The following is a 23,012-nucleotide window of genomic DNA, read 5'->3' as shown; positions in this document are numbered from 1 at the left end:
ATCGGCAAAAAGTCTGAATGTAACTTAAAAATACTTCGTTTATTTGTTTTTACAAAATTTATTGGTGTCTTTCTGTGTGTCTAAACCAAGTTCTGGAGGATGTTAATTGCCAGATGTCTTGGAAAAGGATATAAATTTCTACAAATTTTATTATATTTTCAAAAAAGGGCCCAACTTCGGAATATCCAAACTTTGAATTTTTTTTTGGGGGGCATGGCCCCTTTCGCCCCTCCCTGCCTACGCCAATGGACTCTACTACTAAAGAAGGGATGGTAATAATGAGCCTAGTCTTCTAAGGTGCTGCAATGCCACGCAACTATTTTTCTTTTCAACAGGAATATAACTCCAGAGTTATTGAAGGCTCCTGCTTAGTGAAAGCCAACCTTCAACTGGCACCTCGCTCCCAGTAAAGCAACCCAGCATTTGGGGCACCTGTCAGGTGAGCGCATTTCAAACGATTTGAATGGGAACCGCCCCGTTAGCTCAGTTGGTTAGCGCGTGACTTCGTGCACTTTTGACGGTCCGAGGGTAAATATTCAAAACCAAACCAACCAAGAACCACAGTACAATAATCCGTTTATTGTACAATTTTTCATCAAACTTGAGCTACACCAAATGATTCCCACCTCATCACCTATCAACAGACTTTCACTCCAGGTTCAAGTGATACACAATTGAAATTTTTGTAAATATCAAGAAATGGTTGCATTTCTTAACGACGGCGATGTTACGCTGCCCTTAGATGTCACAATATTCCGTCCATTCCACGTCGCCAGGCCTTCCTCCGTCACTAGCAGATTGATCTGTACAAATCGAAAAAACTATCAATTGGCAACAATTTAAAAGTAACGAAAGTGCTCGATCTTCATCGAAAGAATAAGGTCGACTTGTAGTGGCCAAGTCACTGGTCACTCATTGTAGATAATAGCGATTGACCGGTCGGATTGTAGGAAATCTTTATCCTTAGACTGAGAAAGCCATTTTGGAAGCTCAGTCTCGGCAATATCAGACATGTAGGGGCTTTGCGATCACTGAGGCTGACAATTGCTTGTTCAATAAATGTGGTTGTCATGACGTCATCATCACAGCCTCACCTGCACTTTCTCCCATATTTTTTTCTTCGGGTTAAGACGTTCATCAGGGGCTATGCCACTCATCCCTTCTACAAACACCTTGTCGCCGCGAACACTGCCCTCTGGTGGATCTAACGGTTCCACCTTTCTCGAACTTTCCGTCCTGTTAACGGCACAATCGATGTTACTCTTCCAACTAACTTGTTACATGCAGAGACCAATCAGAAACGATTGTTACCAGCAATAGATCTTACTTATTGGATGCGCACAGCAGCATGGCCTGCGATTCAATTCCTCTCATTTTCTGCGGTTTCAGGTTGCACACACCCACTATCAGCTTATCAGCGAGGCTCTCCAGGGGAACTAAGCCAGCAAGGCCAGATACGACGGTGCGAGGACCCCCTTCCTCTCCAAAGTCGATTTTCTCCAAATAGAGGCTGTCTGCATCCGGATGCTGCAAAACATCATACAGATATAACGAGCTGTTTTGTTGGACTGGAAACCACGATTAGCTTAAGTGAGCACTGCTTGACTTTTGGATCTCCTGAGGACAAAGTGGAACCACTCGAATCAACCAGTCTATGAGCAGAGAAAGATTAGAGTCCAGTGGTTCTCAATTTTTTGTCTCGGCGGACCCTTTTTGGTGCCCTCAAAGCGATGGCCGACGTCTCAAAAAATTTATCTGAAATTTTGTAGCCGATATCGCGTCTCCTAACGGAAACAAATGTTCACAAGTTCTGAAGTGACGAACTTAGAAGAATTTGCTGAACTCGCGATGCACTTATGACGATTGAGGACATTGACGAAGATACGTTATAAACCAAGTGTTGGCAGAGAGGATCAAAAATCAGCAATCTATATTTTGATTTATACAATAAATTAACATATATTAATTCTACAAAAACTGCTCAATGCCAAGCGAAAAGCCAAGCAGAGCGAATTACATCAAACTTAGTTACTACTCTCTAAAACCTTAACAGCCTGTTTCTCCTTGATAAGATCATAAGAAGGAACTGAAAAACATGCAAAAATAGTAAATCGGTAATATGTACTTGAAAAGGTATAGAACAGTGGTTTCCAACCGGGCAAATTTTGCAATTTACAGGAAGAATTTGGTTTTATGGCTGTAAAGCTTTTTAAGCCTAGTAAGTTGGCCTAGGCTAGAGCTTCAAACGGTGTTCAAATCATTTTTGAAGTAACATGTTTTCACACAGTAACTAGAACTTGCGACTTCATATCTCTGACTTGAAAGTTGAGAGCATCAATAGGTGATGAAAAGGGTAAATAAAGCATCTGTGATGTCACATATAGGACGCACCATATATCATTAGAGCCTGTTTGGGAAAGCAAGCAATCCAAACGCAAAGAATTATAGTAGGGGGAGGAAGTTAATTTTAATTTAAACTTTAGCCCTGATTTTATGATAGGCTACATGTCACGATTTTTTCTATCTCTAACCAGGAAAGATCAGGGATGCCAGCGAAAAATTTCCAATAAACTTAGATTGTGTTCAAAAAAACCCGGATGAGGCAAAGAAAACCCAGGTCCAGAAAAGATGTAGTAAAGCGGTTAAAAGTAACTATATGTGCTTTTAACACCACTTTATATCATTACACAGAAGCCTCGAAAAGCTGCAAATAGTAATACACCTATAATTAGGCAATACAAATATACATGCTTATGCTGGTAGTTATTATGGCGTATAATTACATACAAAAACAAATGGGGTTCCTGTTCCAACAGGGCCATTGTTCGTCCACCAAGGTGCACACTGCACAGCTGACATGTTCCTATGATTTTCAGCATTGCTTGGATCTACTTCTCCTAATTTTCTGTGCATGATATAATGTTCTCTGATGGTGCGTCCTATATGTCTTTAAGAGACTCAAAAATTTCTATATTCTGTAGAAACCATAAAATACAACTTGTGCAGACGAAAATGCTCACCATGGAATTCCAGGTTGAAACTATTTACCTTTTTAAGAACATATTGCAAAAAAACGATACCTGGCAAGTCGAACAAAAGAATATTCCAGGCTTGCACGCACACAGAATGTTCCAGAAATACGTCACATAATAAAGATTTCGCAATCAGAGGTCACTACAGGACAGTAACCGATAATGACATATCGTATATGGATTTTACAATTAAAACAGTACGCTCGTTCAAGACATAATGTTGCCTGTCATGAGGCTTCGCGTATTGATTGTGACACTACAACAGGACATTCTAAGACCTCTAGAATTTTTTTTAAATTTTTGTCCTGAGCTTCCCATAAAGTCAGCCATAAGACATAAACCAGCACAATACCACCTTTTGTACGCTGAGAATCTTTCCAACCCTCAAATCAATCCGAGCCGCCACGTTGGCATCATCGCCGGAAGATGAAGCTGTTGGTCCTCCCTTGCTTGGTTTCTTTTCTAAACAATTAACACAGAATGTAAGCTTCGCCGAATTTACCAAAAATAGTTCTTCTAATATGCAAACAAAATAGTGCAAACATATGCAAACAAAATAGTTCTTCTAATTTACCAGAAACAGTTCTTCTAATATGCAAAAGTAAATTGCAAAGGTCTTTTTAAACAAGGTTAACTAGGGTCTTTTTAAGTGATTTGTTTATTGTGATTAGTGATAAGATAAACCCCGTCCGCCTCGATAGCTCAGTTGGTTAGCGCGTCATTTCTGGAACGAAGAAGCTTCAAGATCAAGCGGCGCTGGTTCGACTCTCGGGGTGTGCGCTTGAGCAACGCACGTTAAGGACTGCTCTCCATTCAGCGGCATCTAATGGATGGAATAATTCCCCGGCAATATGACTTCAGCAATTAGAAAACTTCACTCTGTCAATCTCGGTGACCGGGCCTGCGTCAGTGATTCAAAGCCTCTACATTCTACAAGTATGCGAAACTGCCAGGATTAAGCTCTGCAAGAAGCTTTCCCAGTCCGAAGATAAAGATTCAATCAATCAATCAAACAACGTATGTTATCTTTAATAAGAAAATCTTTCAAACTTATCAGTCGGTGTCATCTTTCTTGTTCATGGCTCGCAATGCTGTTCATATCTACTGTTTAAAATTGTTTGACAAGCATCGTGACTTTCCTTTTCTCAATTTAGACAAAAAAATTTCGGATTTTTTTACCACGAGGACTGAGCATTCTACCAGCATTAGTGAAAGCACAACAGCTCTTTGTGCTTTTTTGGATCAATCGCTACAGAATGCCTCGACTTTTCTATGTAGTTAATTCTTGAAATACCGTATTGTTTTCTCAGTAAAATTATCATTGTATGCTGCATGCTATTCTGCTGCAGTGTATGCTATCATTGTATGCGATATTATCTGCATTTTCCGAATTTTTCTAATAACAGGCAAGCATAAAAAAAGCAAGATTTCGGCATTTTTCTAGGTTTCATATTAAAATCACTCGGTCCATGAGTTGCCATTTCACGATATTATCTGCATTTTCCGAAACCACCACATTTTGTGGATTGATCAATTCAACAATCACATCACTTGCCACATTTTTCCACGAGGTAATTAATGTCCTCGACCTCTATCACTCGGGCTACTACATGATACACTACATCCTGCTTCAATGTTATGAGGATAGAATGGGATGTAAAGCGCTTTATGCAATGGGCCTGATGTTTCTAATTTTCCTGAAGACGACATGACCACGGTTTCGTGTGTTCTCACAGTTATCGATGCGAACGACATGAGAAAAAGGCGACGGTCTGAAGAGTTATGGTTTCTCAGAAGAATGTTGAAAAATTCGGACTGAAAAGAAACGAAACAACCAAATTCTGAAACTGGAAAAAAAATGAAGAGGTAAAATAACAACAGTCAGGCGAGATGCAATTTGTAGACCGCATCTACAGACGTGCTGGTCTGGAAAAAGTAGCACTACAGTATTAGACATGATATAAGGAAATAGAAGCAGAAGTCGGCAACGGCTTACATATTTGAACAGTCTGAACAAATGGCCAAACAGGTATCTTTCTGACTTTATGCATATGCCAACTGATAGAGCGGCTTAGGAGATCATGTTCATCTGCATCGGAAGAGGCACACAGTCGTCATCACATAGATGAACTGACCTGAAAGCCATTTCTTTCACTTCAAATTAAAAAAAAAGAATGCAGTTCAGCTCACTCTGCTTAGATACGGGTGGGTAGGCTTGATCGGTGAGCTTCTTCATGTCAGGCTCATTGAATCTTCTTATTATTGGCGCAAGAAGTTTGTTGATAACTTCAACTACACTTGCTTTCAAGTCGCCTGGGTGGACAGCCTGCAAACAAAGAAATCCGATAAACAGAATTTGAAACAAAATGTCGGTATTTTCAGAAAAATGCTGACTGCATGATTGCCACTTGATCAAATATTTTGTTTGGTAACTCCATCGAAGTTGCACGTCATATCGCACCACCAAGCTCGTGTACATTTTCCCTGAGCAACATTAGCGAAAGAGCTTATGACAACACCCACCCAAGCACGTAAATTTTTTGTTGTTGTTACATCTAAAGCAGAACGTCTGAAGCAGAACTTTAAAACAACACGTTTCTTAAAAAAAACGAGCGCAAAACACTACGTGCATTCACTTTTTTATGTCAAATGTTACATACACGTAATTGTGAGTGTTCTTCTCGAAACATTTCTGACAAAAACTAACTTAAGTGAACGTTTCGCCGTCGACAACGTGGCCTACTGGTTCAGAGTTAGGGAGGTAGTTCATTTCAATGATGTGGTTTCGATTCTCCCACTTGCCATTACAGTAGAATTCGCCTATAACGGCACCTCTAGGGGATTGCAAAAATTGACGTTATAGCCGAATTGACGTTATAGACGAACTACCGCAAACTATTCCAAAACTGTCTTTTGATTAAAGGAAAAGGTGTATAATCCAGTCAGGTTTACTGTGTACCACCAAACTGACAAAAGTCACGCAGAAAATATAGTAAACAAAGAAATTGTTTTAAAAAAAATAACCTACAGCAAAAGGTACAAGAAATTCGCGCAATACAGCTCGTTACATACAGTAGTAGAGAAGTTTATTAGCAAAAAAGGCATTTAGGCATTAAGGCGTTTATTAACATTTTGTAAGCAGCAGCGCTAACTGGATTAAAAGACTGACCGTTCGTGGTGAAGGTGATGGCTTAAAGTGACGTTATAAACGAACAAAAGACGTCTGGGGACCAATAAAGGGTGCTGTTACATGCGAATTGACGTTATTGGGGATGCTGTTATAGCCGAACTACAATGTACGTAAAAGATAGGAATTCTGCCGGGACATAGCGAAATGCGACGTAATAGGCGAATTGACGTTATAAACGAAGCCGTTATAGGCGAATTCTACTGTACTATGTTTTCTTATTTAATTACCAAACAAAGTTCACAGCAAGAATTAAATCTCTGGGTGAGTGCTGGAAGATTTAAAATGACTGCAGTCAGCTGGTTCATAGGAAAAATTGTCTTACTGCATGTTCAAAGTGTCTACGGGTCAAAACACAACATCAGCTGCAGCAACCTTAGTGCAAGGTTTACGTCTTTTGTTTCCCGTATTGCAAGGGTTGACGTCAGCATATTTCGATCCGACTTAATGGCGGCTTCCACGTACTCCTACTTTCAACATTGACCGCCACAAGGTTCTCCTTTCGGAGGTCACTCCACATGTTATCGCACCATCTCTTCTTTGGTCATTTGGTTTGGTCACCCTTCTAGCGACTAGCGACTGAACCGTCTTAGGCCAGCAGTCCTCTTCCATTCGTTGCACGTGGCCGTACAAGCGGAGTCTCCTCCACCGTACGACCTCTTTTACCTGGTGGATGCCAAGCCTTCCTCCCAATTCTTCACTTGATACTGTGTCCGACAGGCGCTTTGAGCACATCCAGTATCCACCTCACTATAGCATTTTCATTAAGGCTCAAACGCTTGATGTAATCTAATCAGTAGGGCGATTTTTTGTAACCTAAAAAACTCAAAAAGGTGACTTTAAGTTTGTAAAAAATTAACCAAAAAGTAACTGTATTCAACGAAAACAAGAAAGCGAAAGAAATCGCAGCAATTCAACATAAAAAAAGCATCTAAATTAGTTTCAATGTTTTGTACTCAAATCAGAATTACAAATTCAAATTACACAATGTAATGTTTTACATTCTCTGGCAGGAACTTTCTGCCAATCAAATACTTTAGCTGTTGCAGGGAAAACAATTGGTTAAATACAGTTAATACAATTTGTTTCATGGAAAAAATTAGCTAACGAGTTTTCGGGAATACACGCGATACGAACAAGCATGGGCTCGTGCAAACCTAAAATCCGTACCATAGTAAAAGATACATTAAAAGCCTTGGCATTACATAGAATGTAAATTCATCTCTCCAGTAGCAATAAAAGATAAATAAATAGGGGAATTAGGCAAAAAGTATGCAAAATAAAGTGACCTCACAAATGAAAAGTAACCTAAAAACACAAAAAGTGACTTTTAGTAACTTTATAACTTCTTAAATATTAACCCCACAACTATGAAACTATGGTTCTACATTTCTTTTGTTAATTGGTACAACTAAAAAAAAGTAACTTTAGTGACAAAAAATCGCACTACTAATTAGGAAGGGGATACTGCTGCTTGCCAAAATAGAAAGGAGCTTTCGGAAATTCTTCCAAGCGGACCCAATTCTAGCTGTCCCTACATCCACCTGACTGACTAATCATATCGCCAAGACAGCAGAAGGCATTAACGCATTCAATCATTCATACTGGTCTTCGCTGAACTTCAAGTGCGTTATGGCATTTTCTAACACAACATCTCCTGCACACATAGTTGACATCCTCTTCAAGCTTGCCACTAACACCAGAGCACATGATGAACACAACTTTTGCAGATGGTGCAGAGTTTAAAATTATTCCCAACGCCTCGTCCACACACACGCATGGGACTTTTTCAATATCCTTCTTCAGACAGCTAACAATTACAATGTAGGAAAAGGGTGTCCAAAGTCCGGCCTGCGATATGTTTTCGTGGGGCCCGCACGTGTTGTTGCACAATATGTTATTTTTGGCTAGCAGATGTTCGGATCTACCTTTTCCAAGATATTGATCCAATCCTAATCCGATGAGTATAAGTCCTGATCCTATGGTTTTGGGAATTTAAAAGATCCTGTCCCAATCCTGCTAATTTTCAATGACTTTGTAAATATCTCTACTTCCTGGCAACCCTATGTCACAGTCCTTAATTTTTTGAACAAATGAATTCTAAATGACATGTCAATGTGATTTAGAATCTATACCAATGTCATTTGAACTCGGATGTATATTGCATAAGCTACATATAAAGAATAAAATCTACTACAACTAATTCAACAACCGCTGCTCCTAATTGAGCTTCTTTGCGAAGCCGACAGCTCCATCTTCCTCTCGTACCTTTTTTATCAGCGGCTGGATCAAAAACCAAATTTCCAGAAATGCGAAAGTTTGCAAGAATAATGTAAGAGTTTGTTCGGTTCAACAGATTTGTGTGAGCAGACGTTCTCGATTATGAACTTCAACAAAAACCGCCAGAGATAAAAACTGAGCGACTTCCACCTACGTGATATTTTACACTTGTCTACCATTAACTTTGAATCAGACTTGACTTGGATATAGAAATTAACTCGTCAGTAAGTCAGTTAAAGTTTCTGGATGTGTTAATTTCAGATGGAAAAGCAAATAACTTATATAGCCTAACTTACGATATCCTGTGATATGTGTACCACAAATATCTAAACCTGTATATTGCTTTGTTGTATGAAAATAACATTAAATAATACAACATTGCTATATGTGCAATGTGCATCTTTGTGCGAAACAAGATTATCAGAGGCTGTTGGCCTATGGGCACTTCTGCTTTGTCAGATTTGGCCCGCCTGGGAAAAGTTTGGACACCCCTGGTGTAGGTAGGGCCTTGGTCTTTTCCATGTTAACACGAAGTCCATGATACTCCAGACCGACCTTCCAAGCAGTAAATTTTTGCTCGTTCTAGAAGTGTGTCAGCAACTATAACTAGATCATCAGCATAACTCAATTCTTGGGAGCATCCTTTGTTTTTACTATATTGTCTATCTTCAGAGCTATAGCACTGAAGATGAAGACAATATAGTTTTTGAAACGTTTGTTTGCTGAACATGAGTTTAGCATCTACATTTTAGGCTTTTTATTTTGTGATTAGGCTTCTTCCACCCTTTTGTCATGCTTTCTAGAGCTCACGCCTCTCTTTCACTGCAGTCTCAACAGCTTCATTCCAACACCAGGTCTCTTCATGTTTAGCAGGCCCGTCTTTGGTGTAACCACAGATCTGCTCGCAAGCTCCCTTTCAAGCCAGACTTCAACACGGCCTATAACCCATTTACATCATTGTACTGTCTAGCCGAATGAAGTCGTTCAGCCACATCACACTCAAAGGCACTGCGATTTGCAGTTAGGGTTGTCAACTTCCAGACACGGAGTGTTGGAGCAAGAGTTACCTTTTTCGGAGATCCGGCAATGATGTTCATGTACAAGTAGTTTGTCTTGGGAGACATTCTTTGCTACTGATGACTTTTGCATTGCGCACCAACCTTAGGTCCAATCTTCAAACCAACATGTAGTCTTTTTGAGTCGATGCAGACGAAGACCTGTAGGTGATCAACTGGGAAGCCACTTTCATGAAGAAGGTTTTAACCACAGCGAGGTCGAGAGCAACACAAAGGTCCAATAAACTTGTCCCCTCAGAGTATTCTGAATCATAACCATGATTGTCAACTGCATAGCCAGGTGGTGAGAGCCCTGGAACGGCGCTCGAATGGGCGTCAGTTCGACACCGCTCAAGAGCATGCGGCTGTGTTAGGCAGGATACTTAAATGCATGATGAAGGTGGACAGTGGACACGAAGATTGGCTTCCTTACCGTCCACTTAACTTAAATCTTCAACCACCTGGCGTAAGTCTGGATACGACGACCATGATGACCATAAACACTGTTAAAACCACCAGAAAACTCACCTACATGCCCATTGCAATCTCCACAAACCAAGAACACTTTACTGTCAGGCACAGTAATGAGATAACTTAAAAGTTCCTAATAAAAAGAATCTTTCTCTTGTTGCGAACGACCAATTTGAGGAGCGTAGACTCTCATCATCACCATCATCCAAATTCGGTTTTGTTCCCACTAATAGGGGTGTACCACTGAAAATATTAATTGTCTGAGCCAAACTGTACGATTGCTTGATGGTGAGACCGATAGCACCTTGTCAACCAGACTTTTAGCAATAAAAATATCAACACCACCAAAGCCATCATCATCACCCTTCCAAAAGCACTTAGGCTATATATACTTGCTGTTCTTCCCGGTTACCATTCCGGCAGATTGGCCTTTCCATCGGGTTTCTTGTGCGCAACATATGTCAATGCCGTTACGTGTTAACATTGCAACAACCTCGCCAGCTCATCCCCTCAAAGTACCAATATTGATAGTTTGGCTGTCTTCCTATCTGCTGTTTTCCCCTGATCACTCATCACATCCCAGTCCGCGGCTGCTGGGACGAACTCCTGATCGCCCCTATCATATCAGTCTGCGACTGCTGATACGCCCTCCTGATTGCTAGGCGAGGGTCTGGAGAAAGTCCTCTCTGATTCATCATTTCCGTAATCCTTGTTTACTATTGAAGATTTAAAACAGATTTTCACAGCTCGACGCCTTTCTTAACACCACCTCCAACCTTTTACAGTAAGTTATTAGAGAGTCGCTGGGTTTATGAGTTTTCCTTCTCCATTATTCCATGATCTTGAGTTTCCACTGCCAATAAGTTTTACGCAATGTGGACCAGCAGATATGTTTAGACGGCATTGCTTCTATCAGGGCTGTAAGCCTGCCCGAGCACTCATAGCCTACTCATGGTGACACTTCATGGGACATCGCTTATCGCGCCAATTGGTTGGTTCAACCTACACATTACAAATACGCACACAGGACGGTGAACCATTTCACCAGGACACTTAGTTAATTGAGATACCAAAGATGAGGCTAAATAAACTGGGAATTTTGTGTGAACCTTGGTTCGAGATAATATAAAGAAATGATGTCCAAGTTTCCAGTGTTTGAGTATTCTGTTGAAGGCTGAAATGTTTGTTTTGTATTTGCTGCAAGTGTTACTAGGGTGATTTTAGTTCTTTCAAAATGAACGGAATTACCAAGTTATTTGCACTTAATAACTACCGTAACTAATCTAATGCATGCTGGATTGAAGAAAATAAATCTGTATTTTCAGATAAAACAAATTTATTTTGTGAAAACGGCCGACAGTGCGAAAAGATTAAAGTCATTTTCGGACCTAAAGTCCCAAAAACATTATAGGAACATCAAGCAATTATAATAAAAAACGGCACCATAAATTTGTTGCCCAGTTATAAATTAATGAATGCCGGAATGCAAATATAATTGTTAAGCGCGTGTCGGTAAACGACTTGCACTCTCAATAAAAACAAGTGGACGGATAAACTCCACATTGACTTATAAATAAATCTACCCCCGTTTGGTCACAACCGCAAGTGTCACGATCTAACACACTGACGTCAAAGTCTAACAATCTACCTGACAAGCAAAGTCACTTTCCAATTCTTGAAAGTTATTGTAAGTCTTGTTTCCTCCAAATTCCTCTTGTCGAAGGATCACCAATTCTGAAATTACACTTGTTTGAACGATATACAGTATTTGAACACAATAAACATCTGTTATGCAAGACTCAATCATCTGTAACTGGAGGGTAAGTAATATGACTAATGCTATAAATATCTTTCGTAAAAATAAAACATTGTAAGAATAAGGGTCGACAATATAAAAGATGAGCTCATCAAACACCCACTTGCAACACTCAAATCAATATTTTTCAAGTTGAATAAATTTAAATGTTATAGTTTAAAATTACTTTTGCATGACGACGGCAGTACTTCGTTGAACAATTCTCTTTGTTTTTAAAGTTCTGAGCAGTAGCATATGTTGATTGGGGAAGTGGCTGGTCGATTGGTTTGTCGACTGGTCAACGTAACTTTGAACTGAGCGAGACTTCAGACAAACCCTTCGGCTTAGTTTTATGTTTACATCATGCTGTCTTTCATGATCAGTTCTTCTTCACCGTGTGTCACGCGGCCGTAGCCCAGAACATCACGCAAGCTCTTGCTCTATCGTTGAACTCGGCTAAATCCTGTGCAGAGCACCTTGCTTGATATCCGAGTAAATGTTGCATCGTTCTATCCTGTTCAGTATTCCCATTTTTTTGTCGGCGACCTCATCTTGACCCAATGGGACATGTGTATCGTTACTGTGACATGGCCTAGAAGCCATATTTCTGAATTTATCAGTTAAACAAAGCTAAAGAAAGCTAAAGAAAAAAGCACTTGGTTTTTTCTAGGTGTCGCACATACTTTTATCTAAAGTTTGCAAAATTACACGTCTTGCAAGGGTAAAAAAAAATTCAAAAACCTGTTACAAGTAAAAATTTGGTCAATTCTTATCACTTTTTAGTCAAAGCGCAGCTGATAAAAATACGTCATTTACGTTCTTCTCTGCTACATTGAAAATGTTCGGACGATGCTGTGGTCAGAGATAAATAGATGATTCTTTAAATACTAATTCATTCTACCGTCTCTTTTCACATCAAAATTTGAGTTATTATTTTGCAGTAATAGTACCCTGGTTGAGATCATACCAAGGTTTTCCACTACTTAAATGTCTGAATTATTAACCAGAGTCTTTACACTGCAGTACTTTTGTGGCTTAAATCTCTTCAACAAGAGCTTTCAGATGTCAATAGCACCTGTATTCTGTATACATAAAGTTATCAGTATTCAAAATTCGGATTTGGCAACTGGGATAAGCACATAGACTTTTGCGATTTTCCCACATCCATCTTCTAGATACAAGAAACAACCTATTATAATATCAAATATCAAAACTTTACAACAATAAATCAAGGAGAATGATAATAATTTGATTTTAAGTAAGATGATGATTTTAAAAGTATTTGTTCCACTTCGTTGACCGCAAGAAGAAACAATTTTGTACATTTCATAGCTTAATGAGACCAAACACAATTTAAAAAAATAATTTGCTAAAATTAGTAAGAAAAGTTCTTTCGTTTCTAGCACTGATAATGCTAGAAATGATAATTGTCCTGATGAACACCTAAACTTTTCAGTATCCAAAAGTTCTTCCTTTATGCAAAATTAAATTTGTGCAAAATTTGAAACATTAAGTGACAGAATCATTGAATACACAATAGTAATTCAGTCAAATCTCGGACTAACAAAGCAGGACCGAATGAGAAATGAAATTATTAGAAAACGACTGCAAATTGATGAGATGAAAGATAAGTTCAGATGAATGAAACCACTGAATGTTGTGAAACAAAAGTGAAAAGATTCGAAAGTATAATAATAATAATAATAACAATAATATAAATAATGATAACAATAAATAACAATAATAAAAAGAGACTGCGTGGCAGAAGACCTTGAAACAGTAGAAGTAATAAGAAGAGGAATTTGCTGACAAAGTAATACAGTATAGAAGATTGCAATCTACACTAGCGACTCCACTTAAACTGAGCCACAAAAAGAATTTCTGACTTCTTTCCATGATAGTTTTGCTTTTCTCTGGGGTAGAAACTTTCTTGCGAGATATCTCGTGATGTATTTTTGTTTGACACCATTAAGATGATTTTTGCTCAGTAACCAGTGATTTCGGCTGCAAAATGTCTTTGTTGTACTTTGACAGTTGTTCAATTTTCACATCAATCAATATTAAACAAAATATCACGAAATAAAACAATTGATATGATTACACAGGTCAGCAATTTGAAATCAGCCTTCTGGTGCATAAACAAAAAATAATTTTCAGGGTAAATTTGGATGGCTGAAGTTAGAGAATGAGATTTGTTTTCCCACATCAGGATGTTTTCACTGCAGCCATTACAAGTTAACGGGTTATGGCTGCAGTGAAAAAAAAAAAGATTTGAACGGATTTTGAACGGATTTGAACGGATTTCATTTTCGGATTTCCCACCCTCGAAAACTCCTCTTATCTTTGTCACACCAAAAATTGCGTTGACCAATCTTATCACTGTTTAACCATTACCAGATAAAATTACTTCCATACATTTTCATTTTCAGCTTCTACAAGCCAACATTATTCTCCGTTCATAATTGAAATTTTTTTTTCTCTTCACCCGCATTTGTAACCTTTTTTCACAAACAAGGCAAAGACTCTCACACACTAACGAGAAATATTGATAAAAAAAAGTTTCGCAAAAAGGCTGAGCGTCAAGCTAAAAAACTTGGGAAGCACTGCATTCAAAAACAACTACAAATATGTTTCAAGGCCTTGTTTGCATTGTTTGTAGCTGAGTGAACTTAAAAGCCAGATATTAATTCACGAATTTTTAAAACACAACTTTTGAGGAATTTTTATTTTGGCTGCCGGGTAAGAAAATTCGGCTTCAGGGAAGAAGCTCTAGTAGGTCATACTTGGTCACCAGACAATTAAAGAGCTTGGAGGCCTGATATCTGTTTCATACACTGACCTGAAAATATCGGGAAGACAACAAACTTCACAAATGAGAGGACTCCATTGTTTTCAATATTTCCTGGTTCACAAAAGGATTTCTTCAACTTCCTCTTCACCACAGCCGGATCATCCAACAGGTCAATCTTAGAATCCTTAAATAAGTTCGAACATTTTTGAAAACGTTTTTGTGATTGAATATACATCAATGCTCTTCAACGTTTCTGTCATCGCGGAATCCCTGATTTACTTTTGCATTCGTGACGCAGCCCCAACTAACAATTTATAAATCACAAGTTGCCTGTTAAAAAATCTCGCATTGCAAAATCATGCAATGCAGGCGCAGCATTCTTGCATCACAAAGCGCAATATTTCTGTGCACAGCGTGCGAAAATTTCCATTGCTTTGATGTAAACTGTATCAAATAGTGATGGCTAGTATGAACTTTTAACATTTTGCTGAGCACCACGCAGGCCGCCCGGAACAACCTGGCGGACCGCAGTGTGGCCCGCGGGCCACTGGTTGCACAATGCACATGTCTGTACTCGGGTAACCAATTTTGTAACCTAAAAGCTTGAAATTTTGATTATATGTTTTACAAATTTTAAACTAATCTTGACCTACAACTTCCTGCTCTTGCAACTCAAATGCGAAATACAGAACAGATTAGAAAACAAACCCTTACTAATTCTACGAAAGATAGATACATTATTATTCGTCATAGCACATGACTAAGGAACTGTGTTCCGAAAGCTAGTGCAAACCGCTACTACCACAGCGAACTCGCAGCATCAGACTAAAACAGGTCGTTAGTATGTACATTGTGTGAAATACATCAAATATAGTTATTACCAGTACTATCTAAAACCTCTACAGCCTGTTTCAGTGTTTCACCCTGAAAGGGGGATCATCAGAAGGTCTTTATTCAAATAGAACATTGTGAAATAGATATATTAGTTCTACGAAAGATAACCCCTTGCTGTGGAGTGTGAACCTTCAAATTAATAAAAGCACTCACCTCTATAGAGGAGCTCATTTTAGTCCCTGCCAACCCTGGAACCATCGGGTTCATGAGATGAATTCTTTTCTTATAGCCCAGAGCTGGCAAGTACTGCAGAAAAAATACATTTTGATCATTGCCTCTAAAACGACTATGACATTCTAAGAAGAAGATGATCGCATTTTAAAATTAATCGCTCGAGTCAAGTACTACCGTATTCAATATTTAAAAATACAACTCGCATTCTCTTGCTTTATAAAAAACTTCATCTGGACAAATAACCAGAATTGCTGAAAAATATCTGGAAATAATAACAAAATTTATAAAAGCAATAAAAATTTTGTACCACAAAAATTAGGGATGCTGACCTGGAAATGATCAATAAAACATTTGGCGCCAATGCCTGTCTTTAGAGTAAGGATTATACAACATGAAATTACAAATTATCTACCGCACTGCTGATGGCAAGAGAAAAAAATGTAGCAGTGTAAATGAGCCTACATACAACTTTAACAAAGAAAGCACAGAGTCTATACATTGGTGCACGATGGCCTGGAACTTTTTCTCATTCTCCAAAGGAGGCCGAGATTGATTGGGCAATGTGCATAACCATCGTGAACTACCACATAGTCAACATCTATAAACCTCTGTCTGAAGAATTTTACAACTATCCCTCATTCTACGTTAACCCCTTCAACTGGGATTACACAACAGCGACAGAGAACTCTTGGTTGACTGAGCTACAGCAAACCACCTCATTTAGAATAAAAAAAACATCCAGATTTTACTCTGGTTGCTGGGAAACAGATAAAGCTTGACTTGGCTGCCACCAGCTCTCTGTCAGACAGTGTGCTTGAAAAGTTCCCTAGGTCCAAACAACGGCCCTTGCTCATTACTTTCCAAACCTCATGGCGTCTGTCACAAATGCACCGGCAAAGCAGTTGAACTTGAAAAAAGCCAACTAGAATCACTACAGCTTCCTAACCAACAAGTCATCACCTAACATTAGCAACATAAATACAAGGCTTACCAGGACTTCTGCAACATCATAATATCTCTGCAAAAAACCACAATAGCATGTGATCTTTTAATCAGCACCTCACTGCATTGACTCCTGGTCTCCATCGTTCCTACCTTGAATCTGACACTGCGTTTAGTATCGCCGCCGCCAAAATAAATGAACAACTAAATACTTGAGTGCACAGCCGATTAATGAGGAGAGCCGGGGTTCAATATTCGATAGGATGCCGGTTCGACACCGCTCAAGAGCATTTTGACTTTGAAGTTGCTTCTCACGCGCGAGAAGATAAGCAGTGTGTGACTGTGAGCGTGCGTGCCGTGCGCATCTCAGTAGTAATTCACGTTCCAGAGAAATCCATGCGATCAGCTGCTGTTATGCCGACAAGAGCAACGTAGGCGGATTTTTGCTTGCACCATTCTTTAAGTCCGTTTAAATGATCTAAATCTCTTTCGCAAAGTATTTTATCTTTGAAACACCACTTGTAATGGCCATTTTTGTAGCCCTTCAACAATAAATTTACTGGGGGAGCCGCCCCCCGGAAGTCGGCGTATATGAGCTGTGGATTGCAAAGTGGCACCGGTTCGACTTGATTTCTCTATTGATAATGAACAAACAGTATGCTACTGTAAAGAGAAATGCCTGAGGCTATTCTTAGGGCTTTGGTCTGCTGAAATAGTTGAGTAAATACCTCCCCGGAAAAACCTACCATGGTAAATGTGCCTTCCAAGTAAAAATTCTTTGGATAGTATGTCCAAGGTGCATTTTTTTCGGAGAATACTTTCCAGCGTGAATTTTTCAGTGGAGAAATATTTTTCAGGTAATATTTACCAGGGAGATTTTTGCCGATTACCTATTTGTTAAATAGTTGGTGATGAAAAAGATTAATCAAGAATTAAGCCATCAGTTACAACAGGGGTGTCCAACCCAGACATGACAATTTTTGTCTTATGAGCTATGCCCATTTAGCAAGCTAAATTATGTTCAGCTTATTCTTTCTAATATTAAAAAGGTGTTTTCTACTAAGAAATTTCTACTAAGATTTTTTTTCTGCTGTTTTGACTTTGACAACTGATTTCAGGTAATTTTAGGGTGCTGAATCCGAACCTGAACTCAGATTTTTAGTATCACATCAAATTTTTGAGATAGAGCAAAAATACTTTATTTTTGCCAAAAGTGAAAGATTTGGCGTTGCGTTTACTACCAACATATGGAGTGCTATAACGAAAGGCTAGTGTTCTTCTTCTTCAACAGATTGATCATGTTTGATCGGCTATGATCTCCCTTATGAACTGCCTCCATCTTGTTCAGTCTTTTGTTTTTAGTGGTGCTTCCGGCATGCTTTTTATTCCTGTAATTTGCTTGATATTGTCAAAATATTTTATTTTTTGTCGTCCTTTTGTTTGTTTGCCTTGCACCATCCTAGTCAACATTGAATTTTCCAACATGTTGCTTCTTGCTATGTGTCCGAAATATCTCAATTTTCAGAGGTTAACGTTGTTAATCAGACTTCATTTATCGTTTATTTGTTGGAAAACAAATTTATTTGTTTTTCTTTCCATCCAGCTGATGCGTAATAGTCTTCTGTGACACCACATTTCAAAACTTTTTAATGTCACGTTTTTTGCACGTCCAAATTTCACATCCATATGTGGCAATTGGGAAAACGAGAGTTCGCAGCAATCGCAATTTTGTATTTTTACCAATTGACCTCTGTTTCCACACCGTTGTAAGTGATGTCACAGCTTTTTTTGCCATAGCAATTCGCCTTCTAATTTCCGTGCTATCATCATAAGTGTCAGTTATGACACTGCCAAGATAGCAGAAATTACTTACACTTTCAACAACATTACCACCAATGTATAAGCTTGGACAAATTTCATCTTTTTTACTTATGGCCATCACTTTTGTTTTTGTGGGATGTAATTGCAAACCATATTCTTCACCTCTTGACTTGGCCCTATTCAAAAGTTCTTGCAGTTCTGTTAAACTTCCACCGACCAACACTATGTCGTCAGCATATCGAAAGTTGGTTACCATTTTTCCTCCAATTTTCACAGAGCCATCAAAATTCTCCAAAACCTTTCTCATTATGTGTTCAGTACGGTATATACTATAGATTGAAAAGATGTGGTGACAAAATGCATCCCTGTCTGACACCTTTACCAATGGAAAACCACTCGGTGAGCTCACTTCCAGTTCTTACTGCTGCTTTTTGAGCAGTATACACTAGTATACAGGCTTCACATTAAATTGATCAGATGTGTAGGAAAGCCATAACCTTTCAGAATTGTCCACAACTGTTGGTGCTTCACTGAATCAAAAGCCTTTTGGATAGTCTAGAAAACATAAATGAGTTGAAAGGTTGCGTTCTCTTCGTTTCTTTATCAGCATTTTAAAATTGAGTATTGCGTCTTTTGTTCCTTTGCGGGGTCTATTACCAGACTGTTTAGGGGCTAATTCGTGTTAAATTTTGTTTTCTAGTCTTTTTTTAATTATTGTTAACATTAAGTTGCTGACATGACTAATTAAAGCAATTGTTCGGTTGTAGCTGCATTCTGTTATGTCGCCTTTTTTTGGCAATGGGACAAATATTGACTTTACCCAATCATCTGGCCAAATGTTGGTTTCCCATATTCTGATGCAAAGTTTATGAATTGTTCTCACTGCATTTTCTCCAATATATTTCAATAGTTCAATGGGTATATCATCAGATCCGGGACTTTTTTGTTTTTAATAGTGTTTAAAGCATTTTCTACTTCACTCAGCAGTGGTCGTGGCTCTGTATCATTTTCAGCTTTGCATTGTGTAATTGGATTTGTTTGTACATTATCGATAGGATCTTTTTCTTTGTATAATTCTTCGCAACATTCTTTTCATCTTTTTTTACCTCATCTTTCTGTCACAAAACTTCACCATCTTTACTTTTAATAATAATAATAATAATAAATATTTGATGTTGTAAGCACCGAGGTGCTTTTTCATCATTCTGATATACATAACGCATTTGCTGTTAATTAGGTTAACAGCTAGTTTAATAACTAATAACTCTAACCGTCAATAACATCTGATAACATATATAAACTTTTAGAAGACATATTAGTGGGACCAGAAAATAATACGGTGATATATACATGAAAAATACATACACAATAGTACTGTCGCTTAATACATAACATCATAAGATGATTTCAAGGTAAATTTCAATGGATCGCTGCTCCAGCGCTTGTCAAGCCTTGCCTTGAATGCATTCAAGCTAAGTGCACTTATGACTGTTGGTGGTAAATTATTCCAGGCATTTACTACACGCACTGTGAAAAAGTTGCTTCTCAGCCTTGACATAGTTTGTGGCTTATACAATTTTAAGTTATGGCCTCTTGTATCATAGGTATTTGGGTTCATTTGAAATAATACAGTATAATTTACATCATAAAAACCATTTAAATATTTATACACTTGAATAATATCATGGCGAAGACGTCGGAATGCTAGAGTAGGCAAGTTTAATTTTTCTAATCTTTCAGAATATGACAAATGCCTTAATCCAGGAACCAATTTGGTTGCACGCCTTTGAACATTTTCTACTACAGCTACAGAGTACTTATATGTTGGGAACCAGATCAAATTATTGTATTCCAAAATTGGACGAATTAATGCATTAAAAAGAGTGACAAATACTGTGGTATCAAAATTAGATATAGAACGTCGAATCAGTCCTACCATACTGTTAGCTCTAGAAACCATTTTTTCTATGTGTTTTCTGAATGATAAGTCCTGATCAATAACTACACCAAGGTCCTTGTAGTCACTCACAAATGTCAATTCCTTTCTTGAGTTGTCAGTATAGTCTTGAATCATGGTATACTTGAATGTTGGTGGGTTTTTTCCCATTCTTAAAATACAGGACTTTTCTGGGTGGAATTTCAATTTCCATTTTCTGGACCACTCATTCAGTGCATCAAGATCATTCTGCAGTTGTAAACAGTCACTTCTGTTTGTTATTTTTTGATATATTTTTGTGTCGTCTGCAAATAACTTAATATTACATTTTACACTTTCGGTCATGTCATTAATATAACATGCAAATAATGTTGGTCCCAATACACTTCCCTGCGGCACACCACTTTTAACACTTCTCCAATCTGAGTAGTGACCATTCACAACAACTCTTTGCTTTCTTGATGTGAGAAAAGATTTTATCCACTGCAGTACAAACTTTTCTATGCCATATGCCTCAAGCTTTGTCAACAACCTTTTATGAGGCACAGTGTCAAATGCTTTCTTTATGTCCATAAAAGCAACATCTACATTACCACCTTGGCCCAAAATTTCAGTCCAGTTGTCTAGTGCTTCAACTTGTTGAGTCATACATGACCTACCAAGCATGAAACCATGTTGGTGTTGAGAGAAAAATCCATTTTTTGTCATGTGCAGTGTAATTTGATTTCTCACAAGTGATTCCAGAATTTTACCAACTACTGAAGTGAGACTAATTGGTCTGTAATTTAATGGACAATGCCTGTCACCCCCCTTGAAGATGGCTGTTACGTTAGCTTGTTTCCATTCATCTGGAAGTTGTCCTGTTTTCAATGATTGATTAAATATTTTTTGTAAGGGATAGGTGATTTGACACCAAGCTTCCTTTAACAGTCTGGGATGCACTGCGTCAGGTCCCATCGCTTTGTTAACATTAAGTGCTTTGAGTTCAGCTCTTACTTGCTCAATAGTTATATGGATTGTTTCCATCTCATGAGTGAGTGATTTAGTGCTGAATGAAGGAAAATCTCTTTCATTCCTATTCTCCTCTTCATTTACAAATACACCACAAAAGGCACTATTCAGTTCAGCAGCTTTGAGACCATCAGAATCTGTTCTTCCATAAGCAGTGTCGATGTCTGCAACACCTTCTTGATACCTTGTTTTAGATTTTACATAGTTCCAGAAACCTTTGGGATTACAAGATATATTGGCTGCTAGAGCTTTTTCATAATTTTTAACTGCATTACGTATGACTTTTGTACAGGCATTTCTCTTTTTGCAGTAAAATCTGTAATCTTCATTTGTTCTTGATTTTAGCCATTTTCTGTATGTCTTATGTTTTGCTTGTATTGCAGTTTGGGCTTGATTGCAGTACCATTTTGGCCTTTGTCGTTTTTCAGATATCTTGACATGAGGTACAAATTTGTTACGAGCCTCAAATATTTTATTCTTGAATTTTTCCCACATCTCTGGTACCGGTATGTCTAAAGTATCACTCAGTATTTGATCCCAGTCCACCTTTTCTAAGCTTTCCCTTAAACCATTAAAGTCTCCCTTGGAATAATTGTAGAACCAGTTAGACATTGTGGTGGTGGTTTTCTGCAAATGCAAGTCAAACATTATTGTGGCATGATCACTTTTAGCTATTGGGGAACCTACAGTAACATTTGAAATTAGGCCAATTTGATTTGTCATAACCAGGTCAATTAAACTTGGTGTAGTTCCGACTCGTATCCGTGTTGGTTGTTCGACATGTTGATCAAGGTATGCATTCCTAGAGGCTTCCAAAAATAAATTGGCTGGGTGGGTCACAGCTTTGGTACAGATTGGCACAGACCAGTCAATCTCAGGAAAATTCCAATCTCCAACAAGTAAAATATCATTGTTTTTTGATCCTAGGTTATACAATAAGTTGTTTAAGTTCTGATTGTGAGCATCACTACTATTTGGACTTCTATAGACAATTCTAATCACTACATTTACTCCAAAATTATCTTTTATTTCAATGAACAATGCATCAGGAAGATGCCAGCAAGGATCTCGCCATTCAGCTGCTTTTAAACTTTTATGTGTATAGATGCATACTCCTCTACCAGTGTCATCAAGTTTGCAAAAGATATCAAATCCTGGTATTTCCAGTTCTTGTTGTGTAAGACAGAATTGAAATTTTTTTGGTTTTATTTCTACCAGAGCAATTATATCAGCTTTGGAGGTGATAATTCTAGCAAGGAGTTCATCTTTCTTATTTGTCAAAGTGTCCATATTTGTGTACAGGACTATGGAGTGTTTTTTATCCATAAACTTTATTTTCCTACTTTTACCACTTTCATTCCCCTTATTTTCCAAGATAGTTTTTCCTCGTCGCTTGTGCAAGCATCTCTTTTGGCATTTCTTTCTTGTATCATTTTTTTCCAAAGCATCCTCTCTTGTTTTGTCCGATCCACATTGAATTGAAACTTTTTTGATTGACTGATTTTATATCCATTTTTTAGTAACTTATGTTTGTCATCCAGTGATTGCAGTGTGACTAGTATTGGACGTGTCTCTCCCTCCTTTTTTTTCCCCAACCTTTTGTTGTTAACCATACAAATCTTG

General features: G+C 38.2%; 1 protein-coding gene across 1 annotated transcript in view; it reads right to left on the bottom strand.

Moving 5' to 3' along the window:
• Nucleotides 1–559: 559 nt before the first annotated feature.
• LOC145787127 (tyrosine--tRNA ligase, cytoplasmic-like) overlaps nt 560–23,012 on the bottom strand; it is a 108,753-nt gene continuing 86,300 nt past the window's right edge. The window contains exons 9-16 of the mRNA XM_082598852.1: nt 15,659–15,751; nt 14,660–14,795; nt 11,674–11,759; nt 5,223–5,358; nt 3,388–3,494; nt 1,328–1,527; nt 1,095–1,236; nt 560–803 (exon numbers count right to left, since the gene is read on the bottom strand). Coding sequence (XP_082454978.1) covers nt 693–803; nt 1,095–1,236; nt 1,328–1,527; nt 3,388–3,494; nt 5,223–5,358; nt 11,674–11,759; nt 14,660–14,795; nt 15,659–15,751 — 1,011 coding nt within the window. The 3' untranslated portion in view covers nt 560–692. The remainder of the gene's footprint in view (nt 804–1,094; nt 1,237–1,327; nt 1,528–3,387; nt 3,495–5,222; nt 5,359–11,673; nt 11,760–14,659; nt 14,796–15,658; nt 15,752–23,012) is intronic.

This window comes from Aplidium turbinatum, chromosome 18, assembly GCF_918807975.1.
Source record: "Aplidium turbinatum chromosome 18, kaAplTurb1.1, whole genome shotgun sequence".
NCBI classification, from domain to species: Eukaryota; Metazoa; Chordata; class Ascidiacea; order Aplousobranchia; family Polyclinidae; genus Aplidium; species Aplidium turbinatum.
This window is presented reverse-complemented; position numbering and strand designations above follow the sequence as displayed.